This window comes from Dipteris shenzhenensis, chromosome 14 (assembly GCF_047967505.1).
Source record: "Dipteris shenzhenensis isolate YYH24624 ecotype China chromosome 14, Dip_SZ_1.0, whole genome shotgun sequence".
NCBI classification, from domain to species: domain Eukaryota; kingdom Viridiplantae; phylum Streptophyta; class Polypodiopsida; order Gleicheniales; family Dipteridaceae; genus Dipteris; species Dipteris shenzhenensis.
The window spans coordinates 19,104,372-19,126,783 of record NC_141609.1 but is presented as its reverse complement, the minus strand read 5'-3'; the positions used below and the strand labels follow the sequence as shown (position 1 = coordinate 19,126,783).

The window sequence follows — 22,412 nt, the reverse complement described above, 5'->3', positions numbered from 1 at the left end:
AGCCAATTTCATCCAAGATAAAGACATTAACTCTAAAATATGATTCCAATGTAACACAGCTCTCACTAGCATATCCCTTACACTAGTTTGACTCTAGTTTTCCATGAATCCATGATCAAGTATGTTGAATGTTCTCCACGCACAAGTGTGCGCATATGCACATGTGAGTGTGCATGCACGCGCGCATACATGCGTGCGCATGTGCGTGCCTCTGCATGTGTGTGTGTGCGCACGCGCGCATGCGCACCAAGACATTCACTCTTGCATATAGGTGGTTCTTTTGGCCATTTATATTCCATGGGAACTTGTTCGAGAAAAGAAACCCTTTTGCAAATAGACAACTTAGAAAAGGTCTAAAGAAAGTGAAGATCTTCTAATAAAATACTATAATTACAATGAACTTTTACATCCGCTATACTGAAAGAAATCATACTACAAGTACACAGCTGAAAGAAAGGGGAATCTTCTTATAAAAACTAAAATTTCTACAATAGTTTTACAGCAAGTTTGCCAATTTAAAAGATTTGGTTGCAGGAAAAGTAAAAATTAAAAAAAGTTGCATCCTACCAACGATACTCCATTCCATCATTAGAATTTGTTACTTGCATCCATCCAAGCACAAAGCTATGTTAGAACACGAAATCTTTATAGCATGGGACTGCAAGTGTCATTATCCCTGATTGCTTGATACTACAATAGGGAATATAGACTAATAGTAGGCCATTGGATGCAAAAAGAGAGAGCAAACTAGTTCTAGGTACTTATGAGCTACATTATGTTTTGTACTCTACCTCTTGTTGGGCAAGTGTAAAACAATGACTGGTCTATCCTTAATTGAGATATAGCATTAGTATGCAGAGTATTCAAAAAAGACCTTGCATGGTGTCTCCCAGTAGCCAAGGAAGGTGTGCTTAATGACTAAATTGTATGAATGGGGTCGTATGAGAGCCATAAGCATCCTACACCAGTTAATGAAAACAATAGAGAAGAAAAAAAGAGAGATGTTGTCCTTAAGTAAGTCAGCCACCTTATACCAGACTCAAGATCCTATCTACCATTATACATGAAAAGAAAAAATCCCCATTGCATCAAAAGCTATGGTATTGGGATCATTGATTTGTATGCCTCACTCCTTGTTTTGTAAGTATTATAAGAAGCTTTCACAACTTGTATATGCAATGTAACTGCTTTATGGATTCTTTGAGTGTGGGTGCTTTTTTATTGCTTTGTTAACTCTTAGTGACTACTTTGAGACTACTTTTTCATTGCTTTCTCATTGCTTTTTGACTACTTGGTGTCACTCTTTTATCAAGGAGTTTGACTACATGGGGGATGTTGAGTCCCCCAAGCAATTAAACCCAAAGAAGCTGCTGTTGCGATAGTTTGGCTACAATGAGTTTGACTACATGGGGGCTATTGAGTTTAACTCTTTTATCCATGAGTTTGACCATACGGGAACGTTGAGTCCCCCAAGCTAGATTATCAATGGAATTCCTAACCTCCTTTGTTAAGCAACTATGTAGTGCTATTGGTCGCAAAAAGTGAAGCCAGTGCAATGTGTCAATATAGGTACAATGCGTATCTAAAATATTTTGTATACACATTGAAGGCAAATTAAAGATACCCTGAAGCTTGTGCCAATTGTGTGACTTTAAACCACTTACTTCTACTACAAAATCAACAATGTTGGACCTAAATCTAACCTAGTGCATGTTAATATTTTCTTTGTCTTGTATAAAGAGCTTTGCCAATAAATGCCTTACATACCTTTCTTCCACAAGGACGAATAGACTACCCATTTTTGCTTGCTATTGGCTAAATATAAGGAGGAGAGTTTTGCCCAAGGACACACACTGAAAGAATTTTTAGTGGATGATCCTAGCTCTGAAATCATCTTTAGATGACGTACAATGCATTGTAAAGAATAGCTCTTGGGGAATAAGTCCTTTTATTCCTAGTTTGCTTTGCTCCTTTGCACTTATTTAATCTTGTTCTATTTTTCAAACCCAGAGCTACTCCCTTGTCACACTAGAACCCTAGTCAATTGGGAGTCTCTTCTCCTAAACTCTAAGAGGGGGGTGTCTCTAGCCTAAGAGATTTGCCACATAAATGACTTATTTACAATTTCTTTCACAAGGATGAATTGCCTATTTCTAGTTGCTACTAGTTAGATATATTTTGAGAGTGTAGACTTACCCAAGGACATACATTGATGGATTCTTTAATGGATGATCCAAGCTCGAGAATCATCCATAGATGAGGTAGTAAACAATATAATTTGAAGGATAAGTCGTCGTAATCCTACTATGCTCTCCTCCTCTACACTTGACTTCACTAGAGCCCTATCCAATTGGGTCCTTTCGGAGTCTCCAATCTCGATTGGGTTGTTTTTTGAAATCATTAGCATTCCACCTTGAGTACCCAGATAAGCTTTGTGGACTTTCTCTTGTTACCATTTCCCTTATTGCACTATTTATTGGCTTCAAGAGTTCGGAGTTAATGGTTTCATTATTGTTATCATAACCTTCTCAAAAGGCCTTAATATATATGTCTCAAGTTCATCCAACCATATTTGCAGCTATAGGATGCTTAACCCTTGGTCAATGGTGTCTTGCAATCTTACCACTCGGCATGCACTGTACAACTCTATAGCCTAGCTTCTTTTGTTCTCTCAAGTGCCCAGGTTGTTGGAAGGTAAGGAGTTTATTAAGTGCCCTTATTAACGAATTGTCTTGATAGTCTAACAATTGCTACCCATACCCCCAAGTTAAAGGCAATTGTACTTTCTCTTTGTCCTCACACCATGATGATGTTGTTGTCCCCCCAAAATTCTATACAACTTTGACTTGCTTCCTCCAAGGCTTCCTAGGATTTTTATGCAAGCTTCCAAAGTCTTAGATGTTTTTGCGATAAAAATTCATCTTTGAGGTCCAAGTCTTCTATGTAAATTCGAAAGTCTTTCAACATGCCCATTGGCCTTAGTGGAATCGTATCTACCATTTCAAAGAAAATATCTATTTGAGACAACAAAGGTCTTTCATAAACTTTCCATAGATGGAAGACATCAAATTGGTTATTGACCTTAAGTTTAGTAGGGCTCTAAACTATGTGGTTTGTTCTTTATCAATCCCTTCGAAATGAAGGGGACTATCAAGTTTTGCTAGGAACAATTGTGGCTCCACATACTATTTGGCCTACACAAGACATCTCAAAGATCCTTGGAGGAGGATACTAATGACCTGGTCTCATCAAGGATTGTCGTTATCCTATAAGGCAAAGGACCTTCTTTACGCCTTCAATCAACAAGGTCAATCATTTTGTTTAAGAGTTCCCAAGACATCCTCGGTGCAACAAACACTAGGTGAACAAAGGGACACGCATGTGAAGGTTGCGGTACACACACGAAAGTATATTATTGGGGGTGACCAAATCAAGCATGGAAATATCATGTCAAAGATTTGGCCCAACCCTTTATATAGCACATGAGATGATAGAGAGGTTTATTAGAGCGATGAGGATTGATCCTACCAAGGCATGGGATTACGGCACTCTCTTCATCATTGTCAAGTGCACTACAAGGTGGCAGTATAATGCAACATTGTTTTGTATGGATTTAGCTTAAGATGATCAAGACCTACCTATGTCTCCATCTGATAATCACCCTTGTCTTTTTTTTTTGCAAAGTTTGTGACAAGCTTGCTCCAATCTGCCACCTTATGCCTTTTTTGTTCATATTCACAACTAGGACTTACCCATAGTCCTCCCACAGTAATAAATGCAACCTTTTTACAAAGCAGTTGGCTCCCTAAGAAATTTGGTGAATGCTTAAATATGCTCATTCGGGACTCACTTCTAGCTATAATTCGAAATTAACAGAACCTGTTTTATAGAAAGTAGCAAAAAGATTCAAATTCGCATTGATTTCTAAATTCAGAAATGTTTTGTTTGGCACTTGTACTGTCCCAAAGCAATTGAACTGCAAAGAGTAGCAATCGCTTTAGCTCAGCAAATGCATAGATGAGAAAGTAAATTCCTTATACCTCAATGGTGCTCCTCTCTAGAATTGCTGCTCAATGTTTTGCATTGCTGCATCACACCCGCAGTTCTACAACAAAAACAACCATGACACGTCAAGTTATTCATCACCACAACGAAGCTACATTTTTTTCCCCCAGAAAAAGTACAGACCACAAGGAAGCTATGTATGAGAAGGCTAGAGAGAGAACTTCAACAAATAATTACATCAAGTTTCAAAAATTACCTTATGAACCGTGTCATGCACAGCTCTAGCTGTGCTGCCTTAAGAGGGTTTCTCCGGCTCTGTAGATTTCTTGGTACTGACTGCCTTGCAGATGGGGATGTCTTTTCGGTCCCACTCAAAAACTGCATACCCATGTACTGTCCCTCTTACTTCTTTGGCCGTGGGACACATATTATAATCTCTCATTTGCCAATTTTGCAGCCAGATGGATAGAGCTATTTGAGTTACCTGTTCCCTGTATAACACTCTGACATCCTCAGGAAAGGCGACGTGAGCATCCATCAAACAACAGTCACTCTTTCAATATTTCCAGTTGTCACTCTCTCAAATCTGTGCACAGTGTTATGTCAAGCCCATCCTCGCTATGCCATCACCATGAACATGACAGGTCATATTGAAGTGCCAGTTCACGCTGGCAATAAGGAGGGAAGCTCCAAACAATAGTATGGCAGTCTCGATTGTGTGCACTACATTGCTAGTGCACTGGAAAATGTGAAATATAAACACTACCTCAGTACGTTGCCATATCCAAAAGCGGAAGCTTCTCCAGACCATTATTGCATAGACCCAGCTGTTTGGCAAGAGCTAAGCCAGTCTGCATTCCATCCACTGCAGCACTGACAATTCCACCTGCATAGCCAGCTCCCTCCCCAGTTGGGTACAGTCCTGGCAACGACACACACTCAAATGATACCCGATCTCTGTCAATCCTCAGAGGCGAGCTTGTTCTTGTCTGCAGAATTTTAAACTCCCAGCATTAGAGGAACTGTTCTTCCATCATGTAGGCTCAATAAATATCATAAAATGGGTTCCAAACAACAAAATGTATTGATATGCAAAATCAAAGCATTAGAAGCACCTCAACAGCATGAAGTAGAGCACGCCTATCTATGAAGCCAGGAAGCTGTAAAGGAGCAATAAGTCACAAAACCCAAATCAAGACCCATCACATTAGCAAGAAATTGACTTTGGCACTTCATAAGCACATGTGGAAAACTATTTTGTGCAGCATGAGATAGGAAAGTCTCACCTGCTTATTGAAGTCTATCAGAGCTGTTTTGAAAATCTCTGTTAGATATCGAGGAAATAATGTGTGTAAAGAAGCTTCTCGCACACCAAGTCTGTAGCTGGATGGAGGGAGGATGCAGCCTACAAAAGAGGCTGGCAAATGAACATCACGCAAGCAGCTATGCTCTTGTGGTACACCAGAACAAAAAATTATATTTTTCAACGCTACCAGCAAGTCAGGACAGATTCTACCTGATGTGCAGTCATCAAGGAAATCTGGAACAATCTGGACTGGAGCCACCATATCACCACCTCCCATCAATGCTGCCTCTTTTTCAAGAAGCCTCTGAATGAATCACCACTCGTGAGATTCTACTCTACTTCTAGACACCAAAAATTACGATTACATTAAAGTGGGATTGCAGTAAACAACTCTCTCAAGTATGTTACACTAGGTGCAAAAAGCAATGCATAAGCCGTGGTTAATAGTTAAGGCTTGAAGTAAGTAGTAGTTCTGTTCACAAATATTCAGTGAAACAGCATAGAGTAGCTTTTGTCAAGAAGCAATCAGCAATATGTTCACAATAAAGCATTCTGGATGTTCATAGCCTCGGTCTAGGACCTGAAATGCTTAGAGCGGTAAAACATTAGACATATTCGAAAGGGCAACATAACAGTAAACATGAAGATGACAAAGTTGATGGCCAAGTTATTTGACATTACTTTCAAGTACAAACTATGTAAATACCCCCCATCACAAGCAGCAAAGCATTCAGTAGTCATTACAATGTTTGTGACATACATGAGATTAAGCTAAAGGCAATTCTCCCTTTTGCTGCCTCAGAGATTTGAGGAAACCATTTGATGCCTTGCCGACTGAAAGTTCTAAAAAATGCCATATGAGAAAGCTTTAGCAGACTTCACAAGACATGGATAGACGGATCAAAAGGAGAAAACAAGGAAATCTTCACGTAACAAGGGAGTCACACTAGCCTGTCCTCTCCCATGCAGCCTAAATGGAGTTTTTTATAGATTAGCCTGAAGACAGGATAAGAAGACAAGGAGAGCCTGCTCTACTATTGCATGTGGTCTTACTTGTTAAGATCGGTTCTAATCTCAAAGGATACATTACAAGCACTTGGTGCAAATTCTCAACAATGGAGGCAAATCTAGACCAACACAAGATAAAGTTTCTATGGCTCCCCCGTGCACGAGTAAGGAGGACAAGTTGAACGGAGTTAATTAATCTCATTGGAGGCTTCAACTCAAGGTTTGGTTTATTCGCAAGGGGCTCTAGGAGCTGGTTCATTCACAAGGGTTGGTTCAGGGGTTTGAAAAGAAACTTGAGCATCCAACGAACCTGAAGAAGTGGACCCAGAACAAGGAGGACGAATTTCTTGAGGGGCTAGCAAACTGGGACGATAATGACTCAACAGCACACTCAGTATTGGTGCTACACCATCACACCTGAGGTTTCTTCGGCACTGCAGACCCTCGACAGTGCCTATGAGGTCTGGTCCAAACTGGAGGATCTCTATATGAAGTACTTAACGAAGAGAACTGTTACTCTTCAGGGGCAGCTCGAGAGTCTCGACTTCCCAGTGGCAATACGATGCAGCCCTTCCTAATGAAGCCTAAGATCATCCACGACCGTCTTTTGTTAATGGCTGCCTTGACATCTCTTCAGTTGGCAGCTCTTATTCTCACCAAGCTTCCACCAGCATATGATATGGTTTCCCGAGCATTGCGGTGCCAGGTCACAACAAACCAATTGGATTTTGATGACCTTTGCTCCTTGTTCTTTGAGGAGTCGTCAGTTTTATTGTCCCAAGGCAAGTTGCAGGTCACTCCAGGTGGCAACGAGGCACATTCATCTCAGCACACAGCCAAAAAGAATAGGAGCAGGTGCTAAAAGTGTGGCAAAAGAGGGCATTTGGCGAGGGACTGTGAGTCCAAGGGTAAGTCTCAGGATCAGGACTCGTCATCAGACTTTGACCAAGCAAGTGGTTCTAAGACAGCAGCAGCTGTGACTATCGAGAGGAATGAGAGAATCGACACAGAGTCAGGCAACGAAAACTGTATTTACAGCAGGGGAAAACCCTAAACAGATGAATAGACAAGCTTCAGAAGATACCCTACAACGAAGGAAGGCATAGCCATTTATAGGCCTAGCAGTGGGTCAGTTGACTGAGCCTAGGGTCGGCCATGGCACAGCCCCTAGGCTAGGTCAGTTGACACAACCTGCTGGTCAATTAACCCAACCTGCTAGTTGGTTGACATGACCAGGTCAAGCCCCAAGATGGGCTGGCCCTCCTGCCCTACACATTGGGCCATAGTGCCCTGCCAAACAGCCCATAAATATGCATAAGCACTCGATCAAACCTATCCTGAATAGGGCAGGCACACCCACATAGAAGCCCTCACTCAAATGAGATGCACACAACTTTAACACGCTCTCTATAGATCAAAGTGAGCAAATGATCTGAAGTAGCATGCTGATGAATACTCTACCATGGACCCTCCAACATTGTAACAGTGTCCGAGAGAGAGCTCCCGATAGCCTGGATTCTCGAAGAAGTGCCACCTCGAATCGTGAAAGAGTCGTCCTCAATTGGAATTTCCCAAGCGAGTCGCACTGTGTTCCCAATGGAGTATTCTGAACTGTGGAACCCACCACGTCCAATATCCTGACAGTGAACTCATCACATACAGGAACCCCATACAATGAACTCAAACTCATTGATCCAAAGTCTTTGCGACTCGAAGCAATGAACTCAAACTCGTATGGTCCATTGCTCCACATTGTTACCTGACCTGCCAAACTTTCAACTGTTTAGGGCCCTCACATGCTCTCTCTGGCTGTGACTCATGGGGGGAGACCTTTTACTATCACAAAGTGCTTCCACACTGACATCTCTCACACTCAAGTCATTCAGATTTTGCCATCATGACAAAACTTCTTAATGCTAACAATGACTTCACATACACATCACCCAAGAGCTTCATTTGTGCTGCTAGACTTAAAAGGAGCACTTAAAAACTGGACTACCATTAGCAGACCCATTTCAATCTATCCAGTTTCTGTATTCTAACACTAGGAACCACCCTTTATGCATTCTATTTTCTTCATGACCTGGAGCTCGGTAGCATGGCCTTCGAGGCCTTAGGTATTTTATGACAAACCTGACTCTTCTTGGGTTCTTTCGATTCGACAACGTGTGGTTGAGTCATGCTCTCTCAACGATGTTCTTGGCTCTCTGTACAAACCTGCACATGCTTCTGCAGATATTTCTTGGGAGATTCTAGCAGGCATAGTAGCGTGGCATATTTGGAGATCCAGATGTACAGGGGCTTTGGATGGTTCCACCCAGCTCACACATTGGCTAGTATTTGGACAGACATGGTACATATTTTGATAGCCATTTAGAGGACTACGCAAGGACCTTCACGAGCAGCCTCTACCAGGAGGAATGTTTCCTTGAGGGAGTGGAGCGGCTCCCCTTTCTTCTCGGAAGCTCCTACAACGTTAAGGTGGCACTATCAGCCTCAACCTTGGTTATTTTCCAGCTCTTTTACTACAAGAGCTTGGTTTTATTTTGTTATTTCATGCACTGCATGATGTACTTCTCCCTTGAGCTTCGCTCTTGGAGTTTCATTCATACTTAAAAGAAGTCTCTTTTTTGCACACAAAAAAAACGCTAGGAACCACCTATAATAAACTCAGTTGGACCAGCCTGCTCCCAAAGAAACTCAGTTGGACAAACTGATTATAGACATACAGATCTTGGCTTGAGCCAGGTGAGGCATCAGGCTGGTATAGTACTGATAGAAAAATCATTACATTGCAATTGTCAATAAGTAAACTTTAACCAGCAGTTGGTTATCGATGCCCACTCAGCATATAGGATAGAGAAGGCAGAACCAGCGTTGATTTTCCAGAGCAAGTAGATTACCATTTAACAATCCTAGGCCATATACCTGAGCTAAATGCTCATTATGATCATATAGCTTTAAAGACAGGACACAAGAAACACTATTATGGCAAGTTGAGAACTTTACATAAATACTACCTGAAAGGCTACTCCTGCAAGAGGTCCATGTTCCGACACAAATGGTTCCATTTCTGAAGAAGACACTGTTATTACAATGGCTGCATTTGCCCACTTTGAGGACCGTTTTGAAAAGGACATGCCATTTATACATAGCTCTTCAGGATTTGTGCTGGTTGGCACTATCTGCATTTAAGTTCAACCTAGTTTATCAGAAATCACCTGCTTCAGAATTGGCATTGCAGAGTCTACTAAAACGGCACCAAAACCCAGAGCGTGCAAGGTAAGCTACAAACTTTTTCAGAAAGATCACCATGGTCAGAACAGACTTTGCAAATGGCAATACAGGAACACCAAATACCTGGCCACCTGGGCACATGCAGAATGAATAACAACCATACTCCCCATATTTTTCCATTGAATTACTCAAACTTCCCCTAACTTTTGTTGTAACTCTGTAGTCAGCTACAGGTATTCTTCCACTGCCTCTGTGGACCTCTGATGCCCACTGGTTATACTGCAGAAAAGCCAAGAGATACTCAATAGAACAACCTCATTGATTCGCAGGCTTAGTGATTTCATGTCATTTTACAAGAATCTGATAAGAAATGCACATGCTTCAATTAGATACCATCCAAAACACCACACAGTGTAGCATAAATGTGATAAGCACCTGAATCTCATTAATGAGCTCTTGTGGATGCTCAACACGAAAACCAACCTGAACATGGAGGTGAAAAAGGACTCATAAGTTTATCAAATATGAAAGATAAATGTATCTATAATATCTATGTCAGTTCTGCGCTTTGAAGGAAGGAACAAAATTTTCAACCTCTCAAAAACTGCACTACTCGCAATTTCCTGGAAGGTATCCGATACTCCCACGCTATTCAATATGAACCCAGCACAAATTGCTTGGGCACATAATACAAGAATGTTCCTCTAGATATCCATGCATCAACAACAGTGACATTTTATACAGTTAAGAGGAAAAATTCACCCCCTTGCAATATTGACAATAGCATGCATTCACCATGTTGCCAATGGAAACTGGAATGATAAGCTCTCAATTTTAATCCCAGCTACCCCATCATGCCCCTAAACTCATTGGTCCTTTATACTTTGCATGCTGGTCATCGGCACTTTCCTGCAATTGTTTCAGGTGGCCCTGATCACCATGCTATGAAGCGAAATAGGCCACACTTTGTTAGTAGCGGCAGCTTCAAAGAACTCTCTACTCCAATAAGTTGTGGTCAGATGGTAAGACTATCCTGCAATTTGAAAACTGCTTCTTTTGACATTCGTTAGAATTTCATGTTTCCTGTCAGATACTTAACCCAGTGAATGACTAAAGTTACATTTGAGGCCATAAATCATAATAAGTATGATTATCAAGCTCCAAAGAAATCTTTAAAAATGTGTTATAGTAATCCTTAGACTCTAGGACATGAAACCTCTTTAAAAACTCATTCTAATTAAGAAGTATGGGTGAAAGAATGGCTGAAAAATACAAACATCCTTAGTTCTGTACACAGATGTTAACTAGTCTATAAACAGCCAAATAAGTAAGTTGTATATGAAGATTATGCCAACCTCAATCCAAAGAAAACAAGGTCACTACAGGATCCAGTGGGGCCCTCCATTCAGAGCCTCCTGCCACTCCCAAGACCCTCCTGATCCTGTGCTTGCTTCATTACAATGCCCGAGGATCAGGGTGGGAGGGAGGTTGGTGGGCAAGCCACCCCCCAATCTGTCAGAGAGGAGCATCAATAGTTGAGGCTCTGGCTGTGGAGGACAACCCCGTTGAAGAATCAAAGGGAATAGTTTTGGCATGCCCAAGCATAGCAATCTATGAGGACAATGCTGACATTTAATGAGGGATGATTCAAAATTTTATAAATTTTGGAGTGTTAAATTGGAGTGCAGTAAAAAGGTTTAGTGTGTGTTTTTTCGAGCCCTATCTAGCTATAGAACCAGTTTTTTTTTTTAAACTACAAGGTGGAGTCACTTGGAGCATTCAAGTATTTTTTGTATGGGAACTAGCAACTTCCTCCTGCATCAGGCATTCAAGGCGGACCATCCTGCTTTGAGGTTGATGGAGAAGATCCATATTTCTCTTTCTCTTTTCCTTTCTATTTCTCTTTTGCAGTGGGAGATTCCATGTCTTATATGGTGGGATAGATGAAAGCCCACAAGATTATTTGATTTTATTTAAGCGCCACTGCATTGTGCTTCATTTGTTGACTGAAAATACGTGGAATAAGGTGACATCTGTCTTCATGGAGTCGCTTGCCAAAGTTTGGTTTGAGAAGCAAACCGAGAAGATTAAGCAATGCTAGTCATTGCTAAACCTGACATGTGGTTAACTCCCCACCCAAGTAAGTAGTATGTTCCTATTTCTAGTTCCCCTCTCCTGGATGCCCAATCAAGCCCCCTAGTTCCCCTTCTCTTGGATGCCCAATCAAGCCCCCGCCCCCCCCCCTTGCCATGTTTGAAGCCCCGACCTTTAGGTTCAAGGGGCTACCCCCCTGATCAAATCCAAAAATTATAACTCTACCATCCTTACGTAGTGTCACCCACCATTGTCCCTGCAAGACGGGTCACAACCAAGGGATTCCCGTCCTTTATTCTAACAGCCTCTCTCATCGCTCGAGTGTGAGCCTATAGCTTGACATTGCTCTCTATGCCAATTCCATGTAGCAGTAGCAGATGATCTAGCCTAAAACAGATGGGGGGAGGCAAGGCAAGGAGTCCCAATATTTGTCCCTTGGGAGTCCCATCATGTTCCCATTCTGGAGGGGGTTCCAAGAAGGTTCCCGTTCCAGGTACCTATGGATTGTGTGCCCACTCACTAAGCTGAGGATGGTGTCTCTGTGAGAAAGGCATGCCTCCCCTTTCTCAGCCAGGCTACCATCCCCTACCTAAACAAATGTTGGGCATGTACCTCAACCCGAGATGATCGTTAAGTAAAGCATTGCTAGATCCCTTGCGCTAAAGGGATGCGCCACAACCAATGGGGAATCATCTCTTGAACTTTTTCCGTGCAACAATGATAAATAACATCCCTCATCATCTCTCCATTTCCAGACCAATGCACCATTGTTCCAGGGCACCAATGTTCCTGAAGAACTGCATTCATTTGTGTGACATCTTGCGCTAGCCTCCCTCCAAAAAACAAGCTTTTACTTCCTAAATTCCATAAGGCTCAACCAGAACAGCCTGCCAACTGCATCTATTAAAGTTTCTGAAAGAGCGTCTTTGCTGCATGGAATCTGCCTTTCAAAAATATTATCAACTTTTATAGAAACTGATGAGAACCTTTGCTTCATAGGGTTGTCCTTTGAAAGGATCATCAGATGCTGCATTACATTGTTGGAATGTACTATACTTGTTGCATGGCCAATAAAACTGATATGTGCATTCAGGGAAAGTAAGGTTCGAATCATTTAAATGCAAATGGTAAACAAGCTTATAAAAAAAAATGAACACAGATGCTGTTGTAACTTACTGCAAAGTCCTTCGGTGTCATGAGAACATTGTGTTCCTGAAGTTTCCTATACACATCTCGAGCTGAATGTCCAACTGCAAGTACCACCGCATCTGACACAAGCTTCTGATTATCCAAGCCTGCACCGTTCCCCACACTAGTGATATGCACACCCGAAATCCGACTTCCACTTTGCAGCAAATCAACCATCTTGGTTCCAAACATTATGTCAACCTGTACTGGTGGTAGCAAAGGCCCATCAAACTTACCAATATATGGGAAATCAGACACAAGAAATATTCTTTCCCTATGCAGTTATGACTGTAAGGCTTAAAAGTGTACGTACTCCCAAAGATTGCAAATGGCATCGGAATCTGCGGAGGATGTGAATAAGTTTGTCAGTTCCAATGTGGGGCTTCCCATCAACCAATATGTGAGGGGGAGCTCCAAATTTCACCAGAGTTGCAAGCACCTGCTTTGACATGGTTGCGAGAGAAAAGCAATAAGCTCAACTTTTTGCAAACACACCAAAGGGTAATATTAAAACGTATTCTACGAAATCTCACAGCGTGCACACTTTCAGTATTCCTTCCTATTCGCGTTGTGAGCTTGCCATCGCTCCAAGTACCTGCACCACCCTGTAAAATCCAATTTAAGTTTCCCTTCTCTTGCGAATTATAATCTGTATGTCTACATCAGTCCAGATACATGCCCAGATAAAAGAAACACATCGTGTTTGAGCTTATATGGTCAAAAAGATATTCGAATCATGCCAATAACCTGTCCTAAAGTTTGCTGCCTATACTGCTTACTGATAAATGAATTAATGAAAGAAAAAGAACATGTTTTCAGAGAGACTAGAACTTAAGCACACCTCTCCATAACTGAAGTTACTGTCTGGATGAAGCATTCGCCGAACCATCAACACTCCAATATCACGTCCCCTGCTTTCTACTGGTTTTCCCCTCTCTATCAAGGTTACTCTCGCACCACCTTTTGCCAAAACAAGAGCAGCAAATAGACCAGCTGGGCCACTTCCTACCACTGTAACCTTTGCTAATGTGTGAGGCTTTACTGCAACATTCCGATCGGCACATTTATTATTTTGTTCTGTGGCATTCTTCATCAAGCTTGAACTGCATTCACTCTTTGATTGGTCCACCAGGGCAATCGCATCATCTGGATTTTTATCTAATGACAAAAACTCTTTTTTTCCTGGCTTTGTACGTAGGCGAGAGATGGAACTCCTCAGTTCTGCAGATGCAAAATGGATATTCTCCATGTGCAGATCAACGGTATACACAAACTTGGGACCTGCCTTATTCTTGGTGTTCTAGAGAGCACAAAATTCAAAAACAAAAGCAGGCAAATAAGCACAGGGACCACTAGTTGTAAGGTTTCCATAAAAACATATCAACTGCAAAAGTTTCAATCTTTCCAAAAGAAAGCTAACAGATCCACTGCAAAAGTTTCAATCTTTCGAATGTAAACTTCAGTGATGCATGCATCCTTCGTTTCAAAAAATGACAACTATATTCAAAGGTGAAACATTGTCACTGAATCACGACGACTTGCACATATACTTCGTAAACTGGATGAGAACCAAATTCAAAGAGCATAGTGAGTACCCCAAACATCAGACCTGAAAAAAAAACATCAACATAATCCCAATAAATGGAAGCTACTTAAGGGATGTGCTTTCATTTTAATACATTTTCAGGCATTTGGGAGATGGGCTTTTGTTATTACTACACTAGGCCAAAAAGTTCAGGATGGGATTCATTCTGCAGTCTCTTGGCAGGTACTCCTACTGAGTCCACCTCCTATGAATCCTGTACGAAGAGATTTTGATTAAGTTAATACAGTTACTATGTCAAAAAACTCTCCCTCTCCCTCGCTGCCGCCCCCTCTCCCCCCCTCGCTGCTCCTCCTTTCCCTCCCCTCTCGCCAGCCCCCTCTCCCTCCTCCCTCTACCTCCCTCTCCCCTTCCTCCTCTCTGCCCTCCCTCTCCCCCCCCCCGCTACCCCCTTCCTCTCCCTCCCCGCCCAACCTCTCCCCCACCCGTCAGCCCCCCCGCCCCCCTTCTCCTCCCCCGTCCCCTCCCCCGCTGCCCCCCTCCCCGCTGCCCCCTTTTCCTCCGCCCTCCCTCTCCCCCGCCCCCTTCTCCTCCCCCGCCCTCCCTCTCCCCCCCCCGCTGCTCTCCCCCTCCCCGCTGCCCCCTTCTCCTCCGCCCTCCCTCTCCCCCGCCAGCCCCCCCGCCCCCTTCTCCTCCCCCGCCCCCACGCTCTCCCCCCCCCCCCCCGCTGCTCTCCCCCCTAGGTGACCCCCCCGGGGGGGGGCGGGAAAAAAGAAAAAGAGTTTAATTTAAAAAAAAAAAAAACCTCCTCCCTCTCCCTCCCCGCCCCCTTCCTCCCTATCTCAGCTCCCCACGCCTCCCCCTCAGCCTACCTCCGTCTCCCCTCTCTTTCTCCTTCTTCCTGCCCCTCTCTTTCCCTTCCCTTCCCCTCTCTCCTACCCTCTCTTCCTCCTTCCTGCACCCGCGTTCAGGGCGTCCTGGGTAGTAGTTCCACGGACAGAGCTTTATCAGTGTTGGAATCGGCCTTTTCACATCGATTGGCGAATGGATCCCCATTCAGCCAATCTCTGTCCACCTCCACCGGCCGCGAGAACCGTCATTTTTTCAGAAGACGAGCTGCAGCAGCTCAAGAAAGATGTGGAATTAGAGGGCTCCACATCACTTTTCGCCCGCATCTTTGGGTCACACCCTTCCAGATCACAGGCTAGAGACTGGATGCTGGCGGCGTTACCAGGAGACCTCGCCCCTCACCTCAGGGATATTCGACTTTTGGGACGTGGATTCTTCCAAGTGGTTTTCGACTCCCACGAGTCCACAGCCCTTGTTCTCAAAGCTAATCCCCTGGCTTTGGGTTCGAGGAGGATCTTTCTTTTGCCCTACACCTTGGGCTTCGATCCGGTCGAGGAGGACAGGCAAGTCACATCACTGTTCATTAGGTTTCCTGGTCTTCCTCAGGTCTACCATCGACTGCTTGCCACTATCGGAGGCACATTCGGAGTGGTCACGGAGATCCCCTCCCTTCCTGGCATGCCTTCTTCCTTGGCAAAGGCAGTCAGTGCAGACAGGGTGCCTCGTGTTAGGGTCATTGTCTCTAACCCTAACATCTCAGATGACCACATTATGCTTCAGCGTCCAAACGGCTCTCTTTCGACAGAGAGTTGAGATTTCAGGTAGACAGGACCAGTGCAGGATTTGCAAGACCCTTGGGCACTTTGCTAGAGACTGCCGAAGGAAGAGAAAAAGACCCAAGAGGTCTTCTGGTGTGGCTCCTTCATGTAGTACCACGATTGCACCTCCCCAGCACCCTGTACCACGCACTCCAAGACCACCAAGAACAACAAGGCGCCCTGCTTCGCGCACCCCAGGACCACCAGGGGCAGTAGGGCGCCCAATGTCCGCAGCACACCCAGTACCATGATGGAGAGCTATCAGAGCGGCTCCCTTACCTCAGGAGGAGACTTTTGATCCTGTTCAAACAGACGCCTTCCAGACTCCAGAGGTGGATGTTGCTGCAGCCCCAGACACTACAGTTCCACATCAGGAGGGGCCTTTAGATCCACCAGCCCCAGTCACTTTGGTCTCTGACCCCTTGGTTTCTGACCACGAGGGGACTACAGGTACTTCTTCCCCGTAGACTGTTCCTGCCACAGTTAGGACAACCGAGAAAGTGCAGGCGCAGATGAGGGCTCCTTATTCCTCTTCACCCCAGCCGCAGGCCTCCTCAACCCCCAGCTCCAGTTCTACTGATAGAGGCCTAGCAGGTCCTTCTCCTCCATCTTCCACGAGTGTAGGTCTTCTTCGCACTCCTCGGCCAAACTTGCTTATCAGGAATTCTTTTTCGGCACTGGCAGATTCAGCGACTTTCATGGATGATGAGGAGTTTGTGCCCTCCACCTTAGGGGTCCCGGTCATTGGGATTCCTTCTGACAGGGCCTCCCTTTTAGCAGGTGTGGGGATCCTTTCACCTGTTGAGTTTCTTGCCCTCAGCAAGAGTGTTTCGGCCCAGGGGAAGCTAGTCTCCTCTACTAGGTTGGGTAAGCCTTTCCATCCAGCATCCTCTTGTCGATGAGGATAGTCAGCTGGAACATACAGGGCCTAGGCGGAGTTCCACACCGTCGCCATAGGCAGCTGATCCGGAACCAGCTTCATCCAGGCGTCACTGGAGGTGCTATTGATATCCTTTTTATCCAGGAACACAAGCTGGATGCCAGTGATTGCTCTAAGTCTGGCAAACTGCTTTCAAGACATACCTTCTAGTCGCCTGCTATGGGCACAAGGGGAGGTACTTGCATTTCGGTCTCTCTTTCTATTCTCCCCTTGGTTGCTGGTCATGGTATTATCTCCCCTTCTAGAGCTCAATGGATCATTATTTTGATTGGAGAGCGTAAGATTGGTCTTCTCAATCTTTATGCTTCCAACAACAGAGGGAAGCGGATCTCCTTTTGGAAGGAGTTACTCTCTTGGGCCCCCATTGCATATTCTTGGATCATTGGTGGTGACTTCAACATGGTTGAGTTGCCTTCAGACAAAAAGGGAGGCAAATAGGGTGGAATTCATTCTTTGGAGAGGGCAGCCTGGGATGCCTTTCTCTTTCAGTTCAGTGGCAAAGACACTTGGTTGGATGATGCCTTTCATATTATGCCACAGTCACTCCTGTACTCTTGGTCGAACAGGAGAATACACATGCCCATTCATGCACGAATTGACAGATTTTATGTAGACGATTGGGCACTTGACAGAGGAGGATCTGTATGCATTTCTACTGGGGTTTCCACCTCAGATCATTTTCCAGTGGTGTTGCAGATTCTTGAGCCTCATCGGAGAGGACGCTCTGCCAGTGTCAGGATTCCGGATGCTTTTTATGCAGAGGAGAGCCTCACGGAGGATATTTTACAGATTTGGGTTTCTCACATACAGGGTGGAGATGTCCATCCATCTCAGGTAGCTGAAGCCTTATCCGAAATTAGTGACTACTATCATTCAGTCGTTGATTCTAGGAGACGTGAGATTCTCAGATGTGAGATTGGTATACGCCAGCAGTTAGCGTCCCTTCAGAGGGAAGAGCAAAAGAGACCCACACGCGGTTTGTATGCTCTTTTGGTGCCACTCTAGGGATTGTATCACTCAGCTTAAGACGCCTGTACGAAACTTTTTATGGAGTGGTCTAGATGGCACAACTGATGTTACAGCCAGGGTGGCTTGGGAGACCTTGATTCTTCCTACAAAAGAAGGGGGTTTGAATATCATCGACCCAGATCTACAGTGCAGAGCTTTACTCTGCAAGTTCATCGTGAGAGGGCTTATGCCAAGATAAGAGCCTTGGAAGGATTTTTTTATCAGATGCATACAGTCTCGCACGCCCACTTCAGGAGAGGATTGGACACACAGTACTAGATGGGTTTTCACCACAGCCCACCTCACGTCTCCCTCTTCCCCTCTTATGGTTGCTATCCTGAAAGCATGGGCCAACTTCAGGAGTACTCTTCGCAGGATTCCCCCATCCACCCGTGAAGAGATTGAAAGGCAGTCTATCATGTGGAATGATAGGATTTTGGATGAGCTTGGCAGACCACTTGGAGCTTCTCCTTACATGCAGTGGCCAAGATGGGAGAGGGGCCCTGCATCTACAGTGGGAGCATGGAAAGCCTTCAGGAAGCTTCCTGCAGACCAACAGGCCCAGATGGTTCTTAATCTCAGAGGGAGTGCAGGGAGAGTCCAGCAGATTGATGCAGCCTTGCCCTTGGATTGGGTGGACACAGATGACATGCCTATTACTTGCTCCACCTGGATGGGGGCATTTTCCAGATTGGGAGTTCCTTTACAGGTGATTGCTTTTCTTGACCCACATGAGGATGCCTTAGTATTTGATGTTTCTTCGGGGGGCAAGCTGTCCAGATCCACAGACGATATCTTGTTGGAGGTACCGTTTCAGCCAGTCAAGATAGTGGGCTTCACGGAGCATGGCTCTCGTTCACAGTGGTACTTGGATCCTGACCCGCTTCTCCTCGCCCTTGGCTCATGGAGGCTGTGGCTCTATGGAGGTGTCCCAATTAAGTTTTTGCAGTGGGACCCCGGGGAATGGGAATGGATAGATGAAGGGCACCAAGAGAAGGGCATCCCCTTCTTTCGTTACACGGTCAGTAATGCTAGGAAATTCCAGCTCAGCTCTAGGGGTTGGAAGCCTACAAGAGCTTCTCATTGGGAGAACTTTCATATTTCTACTGACTTGCAGAGAATTTTTTGGCAGAGGCTCTGGAAATCCCACCGGAATAGAAAAATCACTCTCTTCTTTTGGCTTTTTATTCATGGTGGGATAGCAGTGAACCATTGGAGGTCCAAGTTCGGAGCTGACCCTTCTTGCCCTCGCTGACTTTCTGCTTTGGAGACAATACAGCACTGCCTATGGGATTGCAGACAGGCGAGAATCATATGGAAGGGGATTGCAAGACTTTTCAGCACTTTTGTTCGCCTACCTTTCTATATGACCTGGGGATCAATGGCTTGGCTTACTCTTTCAGGGCCCCATGTATTTTTTGAGAGACTTGACTCCTCTTGGGCTCTTCACATCTGACGACACCTTGTGGAGTCGTGCTCTCTAGAGGATGTTCCGGCCACTCTTTTCAGGGCTGCTACTCCTCGGTCGACTCTCCATGGGAGATCCTAGCTAGCATTGCAGCATGGCACATTTGGAGAGCCAGGTGCACTGAGGCTTTGGAGGGTTCTCAGGTTCACCCTTCTCAGATCTTGGCCAATACTTGGACAGATACGATACACACTTTGATGGCCATTTGGGCAACCATGCAAGGATCATCTCGAGCAGCCTCCTCCAGGAGAGTTACTTTTCTCAGAGATTGGAGAGACTCTCCCTTCTTTGCTGAGACTTCTACAGGGTTGAGATGGCATTTTCAGCCTCAGCCTTGGTTTCTTTCTACCTCATTCCTCTGAGGTGTTTTTATTACATGCTTAGCATGGTGTATTTCCGCACAGAGCTTGCTCTAGCGGGTTTCTTTCTTACTTAATAGAAGTCTCTTTTTTGGGGGGGAAAAAAAAAGAGCCACAAATGGCTGTTCTAAAGGGCTTCACTGAAGACAATCAGCCGAGTCAATGGCAACGAACAAATCACTGAAGGACGGGCGATTGAAGAAACCAACGTGTGAACAAGTAAGGAGCCAAAGATGGTCTAGATAAACGAAGAGCTTCCTGCTGAATTCACACTATGCCGAAGTGCTCTTTTGCATCAGAAATGTATTCGCTTGGGAATACACAGACTAAAAGGGTGTTCTACCAAGTTGAATCACATCCCTCTCATTCCGAATGCGAAGCCCATTCAGCAGCAAAGGTACCGAATGATTCCCAAGTATGCCAAGTTGGTGAAGGCCGAGATAGACCAACTACTTAAGGCAGGGTTTATCTACCAGATGGGCAGAAGCGATTGTAAGAAAATGGCAAGTTACGGGTCTACGGCCACTATTGGAAGTTGAACAAGCAAACCATGAAAAACCCATTTTCAATACCATTCATGGATACAATCCTTGACAAAGTAGTAGGACACGAAATGTACTCCTTCATGGACGGGTATCCCCTATACAACCAGATCACCCTGAATAACGAAGCCCAGGAAAAGACCCCCTTCATCACCAAATGGGGGGCATCAAAGTGATGCCATTACACTCGCAACATTTCAATGCTTCACGGTGGAAACATTCTAGGAGTACATCAGTGAATTTCTTTCCATTTTCCTAGACGATTTCTCAATCTACTGCAAAACGAACACACTTAGAGTGCCTCCAAAAGGTATTCTAGGTATTATAGATCTTGAAGAAATGCCAAAACAAATCAACGGAATGAATATGAAAGTGTTTTGGTCAGAAGTCAACTTTGTTCAAGCAGAACTAGTAATCGAAGCACCAGAAGAACGAAAGGCATTCGCCAATGAGCGAGTACTTCTGTGACTTCAATGCAAATCGGGAAAGCACTCAGAGGACACCCTTGTCAAACATAGCAGCCTAAGGATCACGAGAATGAGAGCACATCGAATAAAAGGCAGCTTGTTGTGCCCTTTTCGTATAACCAGCAGACCACATTTTGCATCTACCCAACTGTCACATAACTCCTGCAATAAAGTCCCATCTGACAATGTCAAATGCTTTTTCAATGTCTACCTGCATGATGAGAACATCCTGTTGAGTGTATACCTAGATGAACCCAGTAACATTCCCAAACTCATCCTCTAAAAACACAACATAGTGTAGTTTGAATCTCACGACAGTCACTCATAACATTGAAAACCATAAACTCCATCACGCATAGCAAGGACTAGCTACTATGACATCCTCACTGACATCATCAACGCCCAACACTGGGTGTAGACCATATCCTATTGAGTGTATTTGGCATATTCTACAATATTGTCCATAATCTACCTGCAAGGGACGAAACCATATTGTAGGGTGCAGTCCCATGTACAAAAAGTGTGGTATACGCGAAACAACCATTTTAGAAATCAACTTATACATCACAGGTATCAATGTGATGGGACGCCAATCAGATAAAGATTGACCCAAGGGATTCTTTGGAGTCAAACACAGCAAGCTTTTTTTCAAAGATAGAGGCAAGTGACCAAGAGCCAAGCCCCGTTAATCATGAACAAGAGAACCGGGCTCACCTGATCCCAAAATTTAGCAAAAAATTCAACTGTCAATCCGTCCCAACCCAGAGATTTAGAGCACCCTAACTTGGAAAGTTCCACTTTCAATTCCAAATCTGTAAAAGAAAATTCCAGCTTCTATGCATCCTCCTCTAAGAGAATTGGTTGAACATTTTGCAGAAAAACCCTTCAAGAATCAACCTCCACAAGATGAGGAGGCGGCAGGGCTACAAACATATCAAAAAAGTATTTCCACACCTCAGCATCTAGCTTCTGCCTATTCATTGTCCATATTCCATCCTGGCGCAATACCCTATGCAAAGAATGCATGTGATGGCAAGCATGAAGGCTTTTGAAAAAAGCCTTGGAAGAACAACCTGTGTCTTGCATCACTTTCTGACAAGAGCGAAGCTGTCATTTTCTTAGCTTGCAATGATCGTATTCAAACAAGCGACGAACCCTGAAAGTAGATTGGTCCTCTATGGACAATTGTCTCTACTGCGCTATAGAAGTGAAGCGCTGAACCAGGGTTTTTGCATCTGGTGCTTTGTGCTGCAAATCCCCGAGATAGCATTGGCCATAGTCTTTAATGAGATCCTGCATTCCCATGGAGAAACGGTCCCATGCCCATTCCCCATCAACAGAAGCATGCAAAACAAGTCCACGAATGAGAGCCTTGACCATAATCTGAAAAGCATGATGCTTCAGATCAGAATTGTTGACCAGTAAAAGTCTTTTGCATGGCAGCTCCACATTATGCCTTTTTCTTCCCATCATATGGGAACGATGTGTACTACAGCCTACTACCTTCATCACCAAAGGAGTTATTAAATCCCAAATGCATGATCCTCCCACGGATATTCAGCCAAGCGATAACACATTTC

The 22,412-nt window shown here is 44.3% G+C and overlaps 1 protein-coding gene across 3 annotated transcripts in view; it reads right to left on the bottom strand.

The window, feature by feature from the left end:
- Positions 1-3,805: 3,805 nt before the first annotated feature.
- The window catches only part of PDE327 (FAD/NAD(P)-binding oxidoreductase family protein), a 72,741-nt gene continuing 54,134 nt past the window's right edge, over positions 3,806-22,412 (bottom strand). The window contains exons 3-15 of one of the 3 annotated variants that reach the window (XM_087384616.1): positions 13,680-14,138; positions 13,372-13,443; positions 13,152-13,277; positions 12,827-13,039; positions 9,992-10,039; positions 9,680-9,835; positions 9,340-9,504; positions 5,522-5,615; positions 5,292-5,410; positions 5,121-5,165; positions 4,490-4,994; positions 4,262-4,383; positions 3,806-4,105 (exon numbers count right to left, since the gene is read on the bottom strand). In XM_087384616.1, coding sequence (XP_087240742.1) covers positions 4,773-4,994; positions 5,121-5,165; positions 5,292-5,410; positions 5,522-5,615; positions 9,340-9,504; positions 9,680-9,835; positions 9,992-10,039; positions 12,827-13,039; positions 13,152-13,277; positions 13,372-13,443; positions 13,680-14,138 — 1,719 coding nt within the window. In that variant the 3' untranslated portion in view covers positions 3,806-4,105; positions 4,262-4,383; positions 4,490-4,772. Of the gene's footprint in view, positions 4,106-4,261; positions 4,995-5,120; positions 5,166-5,291; positions 5,411-5,521; positions 5,616-9,339; positions 9,505-9,679; positions 9,836-9,991; positions 10,040-12,826; positions 13,040-13,151; positions 13,278-13,371; positions 13,444-13,679; positions 14,139-22,412 lie in introns of those variants that run through there. The other 2 variants (XM_087384615.1, XM_087384617.1) reach the window with 2 other exon arrangements.